Consider the following 6,000-nt stretch of genomic DNA (forward strand, 5'->3'; position numbering starts at 1 on the left):
GAATGAGCAGGACCGCCCCCACTACGGGAGGGAGGACAAGCCTATAAAAGGGACCTTCTTAGGCAAAGATGTAGCACTAGGAAATGACATGTTTTATTCAGGAGATGGTGAGCCCTTCGGCTACTACAAACGTAATGTGTCATTAAGGAGGAGGAATGAGGGGAAAATCCATCCCTGAAGAACAGACAGGACGCCAGTGCTATCCCAGGACATTGGCCTCTCAATCCAATAGAGAAGGGGCTAGGGGCAGGCATGATTGTATCTTCTGAATGGTAACAGTTCACATTCAGCTCCTATTTTTCCTTTAGACCAGAGGTCACCTGAGCCATCAGACAGCTTTCCTGTCTAACAAGACTACTGTGCTGTGGGGACATTTCAGCTCCCTCCTGTGAATACCTGATACTGGCATTTCCCAAGGAGGCAGGATGATCAGCTCAGAAGAGCAATGAAGGCTACCTGGGAGAAAGCTGCAGCCTCTTCCCACCCTTCCCTGTATAAAGCTGGTCAACAACTAACATCATCTCAGCCAGATTAGAACATGGTCTTCCGTCCTCGTGTGACTTCATTGCCAATATCATTTATCCTAAAAAGCAAAATGGAGGCCAAGAAGGAGTCACATAGCTTTCATGATCAGGGTTAAATCCTGTGACCAGTGGCTCTACTGGGATATGTATATTCTTGTAGGTAAAAATCAGTGAGTGGTCTGGTCTGATTCCTTAAGGAGTGGTGACCAGAGATCAGGCTTACACATCTGTAGAGCGGAAATGTTAAACCTATATGGTTCAAAGGAACACTAGGTGTTATCATCTATCACCCACCTGACTTCCAGAACTCATCTCACCTAACTGAGGGAAGGGAAGGCCTTGTGATAGGTGTGGCCTTTTTCTGCCCACTTATTTTCCTTACTGCTGTAGCCCTAAGTCCTAAATGATACTTAGCATAGAATAGGCATTCAAAAAATATTCAGCAGTGAATGAATCTGAAATACTATGGACATAATTCACCCATATGAAGTCATAACCTAAAAATGATGCTTCCTTTTTATAGCCAAGAACTCTTCAGATTCCAAAGGAGCTCGACAGATATGAACCCTGCTCTATTTTCTCCGTAAAGTCCCCCCTAGGGAGAACAGCGAAGACCCTAAGGGACTAAAATGTGCCTCGTCTCCCCTGAGTTACATCAGAACTACGAAGCTGAAAGGGCCAGCTAGCAGACCTCAAATCCAACTGTCTTGTTACGCAGATGGTGCAACTAAATTCCAGAAGTAGGACTCACCTGCTCCAGGTCACACAACCAGGTAGCTTGACTTCCGAGCCATTCAGAGCATTTTCTAATACCTGTGTTTTCCAAATGAGAAAGAAGGGAGAATGAGATGGGTGGCTGCAATCAGACAGCTGTGACAGAATATGTCCTGCTGGGGCTATGCGGGCACCGTAACCTAGAGATGGTCCTGTTTGTGCTCTTCCTTGGCATCTACTCTGTGAATGTGCTGGGGAATGCCCTCCTCATAGGGCTGAACGTGCTGGACTCCCGCCTACACAGCCCCATGTACTTCTTTCTCAGCAACCTCTCCTTCATGGACATCTGTGGTACATCCTCCTTCGTGCCTCTCATGCTAGTCAACTTCTTAGTAACCCAGAGGACCATCTCCTTTCCTGGCTGTGCCCTGCAGTTATACCTGACCCTGGCGCTTGGCTCCACGGAGTGCCTGCTCTTGGCCGTGATGGCATATGACCGCTATGTGGCTATCTGCCAGCCGCTTAGGTACCCAGAGCTCATGAGTGGGCAGATGTGCATGAAGATGGCATTGCTAAGCTGGGGGACAGGCTTTGCAAACTCACTGCTGCTTTCCATTCTCACCTGGAGCCTCCCCTTTTGTGGCCACAATGTCATCAACCACTTCTTCTGTGAGATCTTGGCACTGCTCAAACTGGCCTGTGGGGACATCTCTCTCACTGTGCTGCTAGTAATGGTGACCGCAGCTGTCGTGTCGCTGGCCCCATTCCTGCTCATCTGCCTGTCCTACATTTTCATCCTTTACGCCATCCTTAGAGTGCCCTCTGCTGCAGGCCGGCGCAAAGCCTTCTCCACCTGCTCTGCTCACCTCACAGTGGTGATGATTTTCTATGGAACTATCTCTTTCATGTACTTCAAGCCCGAAGCCAAGGATTCTGATTTGGATAAGATTATTGCATTGTTCTATGGGGTCGTGACCCCCTCACTGAACCCCATCATCTACAGCCTGAGGAACGCAGAGGTGAAAGCTGCTGCCAGAGCTCTGCTGCAGGGAGATCTGCTCTCCAGGAAAATGTCCCTACCTCTCAGGTAGGATTGGCCACGTTATGCTGTGGTAATGACTTCAAAGTTTCAGTGGCTTAAAACCAAGTTACACGTCCATTACAGGTTGGCTGGCGGGGCGGGGTCTGCTCTGCATCATCGTCTTCCACCCTCTGTCTGATGGTAGTTGATAAAGCAACTACCATCTGGAACATTACTGGTCACCATGACAAAAGAAAAAGAGAAAACAAGACCTGCACTGACTCTTCAAGCTTCCACTCGGAAATGGTATATTAATTCCACTTACATTTCATTGGCCGACACAAGGCATATGGCCACCACGAACATCAGGGGGAGGGGCGGAACACCTACCACGTGCTTGGAAGGAGTAGGAGGAACGAGAATGCTGTGAGCAGCCTAATTAATGCCGCACCATCCTACCATCAGCCCAAGAGCTACTAGACAGTTGCCTTCCCTCTCTCTGACCATCCATCCTTTACTGGCCGCTGCCAGGTTAATTGTCCCGGGCAAGCTCTCGTTAGCTCTCTCACTTGTGGTGGCTCATACTGGGTCAAGCTAACGAGGTCGGAACTGTGCCTCCTTGAATTTCCTTCTCTGTATGGTTCTGGGTTAGGGGTGACCATGAGAGAAATTTGCATGAAATTTGGACAGCAAAAGTGAAGGGGCACCAGATGCCGCGGGAGCCCACACATGCTGTTGCTGATCTGCTGGCCCACCTTGCTGTCAGTGCAGCTCTCCAGGGCCCACCGGATCACCTCCTTCAACTGTGCCAAGTGCAACTCCGTGGCAAAGAGTACCAGTTTTTCCTGCAGGTCACCACTGTCACTGAGATTGAAGGCAGTGAGAGCCAGACACAGGTTCCAGTTTGTCCTCCCGGGGGCTAGTACGCCTTTACCCTCCGCCACTTCATGCCCACCAGCCCAGCTATCTACAGTGGCTTCAGGCCCAACATCAGATGCAGAGGTAACAGCTTTGCATAGACTTCACCTCTCAGGGACTCAGAATGATAAAGCAACTGCTCCCACACTTGTATAGGTCCCTTCGCTATGACAAATCCCTTGTATCACTCAGAGTGGTTCTGCCACTGTGGTCAAATCCTGACGGATTCATCCCTCTCCTGATCAAGAACCTTTCATGGCTCCCATTACCACAGCATTAAGTCCAAAATCTTCAGCTGAGTCCTCAAGTCCTTCAGAATCCAGCTTCTTCAGCCTGAAGTTCCACTAACCCCATCATATGGTCACACTCACTGTGTTATATCTGTACTGCCCGGACCACCATGCATTGTTCATGCTACTCACTGCTAACCCCTGGGACTATTTTTCAAAGCCAGCATAGACATCATCTCATTCATGCATCCCTTCCTGATGCATGTTAAAAGTGTTCTCATTCCTTTTCATCCTACAGCACTTGGGTGGAACCTTCACTGGGCATCTATCCCATTCTGCTTTGCTAAGTGATGTTTCACCACAATGTGAGCTCCTTGAGCGCAGGATTCAGCCAGGTCTGGCTCATGCCTGCAGCTCCCACAGAGCTTTCCCTATAGAAGGTTTACTGACCAGAATTGTCATCTGAAGCCGTCGTAATGTCACCCTGGGGATTGAGCTATGTGCTGCCAAGCATTGTATAGAGAGACACAGTGAAGATACCACAGAATCTGCCAGCCACAGCCCTGTATTCCAGGCAGATTGAGGCTGTTGGCATCTTGGGCTCCCCCGCCCCACTGCGACAAGTCAGGAGATAACCAGGAACCCCATTTGGGATCCAGAAACCAAAGTTCCAGACCTGGTTCAGCTACTCTTCCCAGCCCTAGTCTTCTTGCCACCCCTCGCCCCATAGGAATCCCACAGGCACCTCAAATTCAAACTATCTGAAACTGAACTCATCATTCTGCCCACAGTTCTATCACCATCCCAGGGAAAGGCACCATCACCTGCCAGTCACCAAGCCAGAAATATGGAAGTCATAGACTTTCTCTAATCCCTCACCATCCCACACATCTAATCAGTCATTAAATCCTACAGAATCCACCACCTAATAGCTCTTAAATCGGTCCCCTCCTTTCCACTGACACTGCCTTAAGCCTGCCCCATCTCTCTCAAATATTGCAACAGTGTGTAACTGCATCTTTCTCCTTCAAACACTCCAAAATCCATCTCTGCACTAGCCATCAAAACATCAATCTGAAAAAAAAACAAAACACCAATCTGATCACGATACTCTCCTGCTTAAATCCCTCCAGTGCTTCATTTCCCACAGGATAAAAACCACACTCCGCCTATCCGTCCGACATTACGGGCTGCTTGCTTCTACCCCTACTTCACCAACAAACGCTCTCCAGGAAGAGGCACACTGAACTATTCCTCGTTCTCCTATAAATATGTCTTTCCTTCCTCTGTGTCTCCCCTTGATGTTCCTCTCACGCCAAACACTTCTTGACCTTCGGCTACCACGTAGTAGACACATCGTGTCCCAGGCTAGACACTGTACTGCATTCTAAGTGTTTTACTAAGGACCAGCTGGAAGATTGGAAATCTCAGGAGAGGAATGCAACGTGGACAGTGGTGAGCAGACAGAACACTCTCCCAACATTCTGATGGAGTATCAGGACTGCCTTTAGCGATCAAAGTTCTCTAAATATAGACCACACGGCCGCAAGAGGTGGTGAACTCCCCATCACAGGAGATATGCAAGAGAGGCATATGCACCTGCTGTAGAGAGACGCCCTTAGTAAGTGGGAGGTTAGCCTACAAAACTGGAGAAATCTGGACCACTCTCAATTGCCCTGCCTGAGCCAGCCCAGTCCTAGTAGAGTCAATACTCAAGGCATGTTGACCAGAATTGGCCTAATAAAGTTGGGTGAAAGCAACCTGGATAGGCTTCCAGGAGGAGGTACAGGCCCCCACACCCAGACACCTTCTCCTTAGAGTTTCCCATAGGGCAACCTCCCCACACTCCACAAAGTACCGCATTGAGCTGGAGCTCCAGGCTGAGGACACCTCCACTGTCCAGTACCAGCAGCAGCCTCAGGGCAAACACTGCGGGTCACTCAGTGAGGAGGGCCACACTGGGGTCAAAGGTGATGTAGAAATGGACAGAGAAGGTGTCCAGCTCATTGCGCAGCGTCGGGCGCACTGGTCAGCAGTGCGCAGGTGGAGATGTGGCCCCAGGTCCCTCCACAGAGGCCCCGAGGGTTGGAGGCTCTGGGGGCAGTGGCTGGTTGCCCAGTGACTGGGCATGTTCATGGCAACTCCAAGGACCAGGGCTCGAGACAGGCTGGTATTTGGGCACTCTGTGATGCAGAGGAAATTGGAGCTGCGGCTTGCTCCCCTCACAGCCCTACAGCCCCACCACGTACCAGATCAGAACCAGGCAGGATCTAGAAAAGAGTGGGAAGGGGTGAGAATCAAATGTCCCTTGGGAGTATGGAGCATCCAGGGTCACAGGAAAGGGCCCAGCGGTTTCCTAGTGGAACCACTAATAGAATGTCATGTTGGAGGGAATCGAGGTCACCTCTCCCTCCCCAAGGACAATGAAGACACTGTGGAAACAGATAACAGGCCCTCTCACTGATTTCCACGGGCTTTCACAAGAACAGCATCCCAGAGGTCCTAGCTGTCCCGGCCTACCCCCAGGAAACTGAAAGAGATTAAATCAAGGAGAGTAATCTGGTCCCTGAGTGAGCCCTAAATCAGGTGCAAA

The 6,000-nt window shown here is 50.0% G+C and overlaps 1 protein-coding gene across 1 annotated transcript; it reads left to right on the forward strand.

The window, feature by feature from the left end:
• Nucleotides 1–1,372: 1,372 nt before the first annotated feature.
• On the forward strand, nt 1,373–5,435 carry LOC120598192 (olfactory receptor 13C7-like; the record flags this gene model as incomplete). Its single annotated transcript, XM_039857057.1, has 2 exons — nt 1,373–2,325; nt 5,238–5,435. Coding segments are annotated over exons 1-2 (1,151 nt in total), but the record flags the coding sequence as incomplete, so codon positions are not given.
• Nucleotides 5,436–6,000: the final 565 nt, after the last annotated feature.

Source organism: Pteropus medius, unplaced genomic scaffold (genome assembly GCF_902729225.1).
Source record: "Pteropus medius unplaced genomic scaffold, Ma_sr-lr_union100, whole genome shotgun sequence".
In the NCBI taxonomy this organism is placed as follows: domain Eukaryota; kingdom Metazoa; phylum Chordata; class Mammalia; order Chiroptera; family Pteropodidae; genus Pteropus; species Pteropus medius.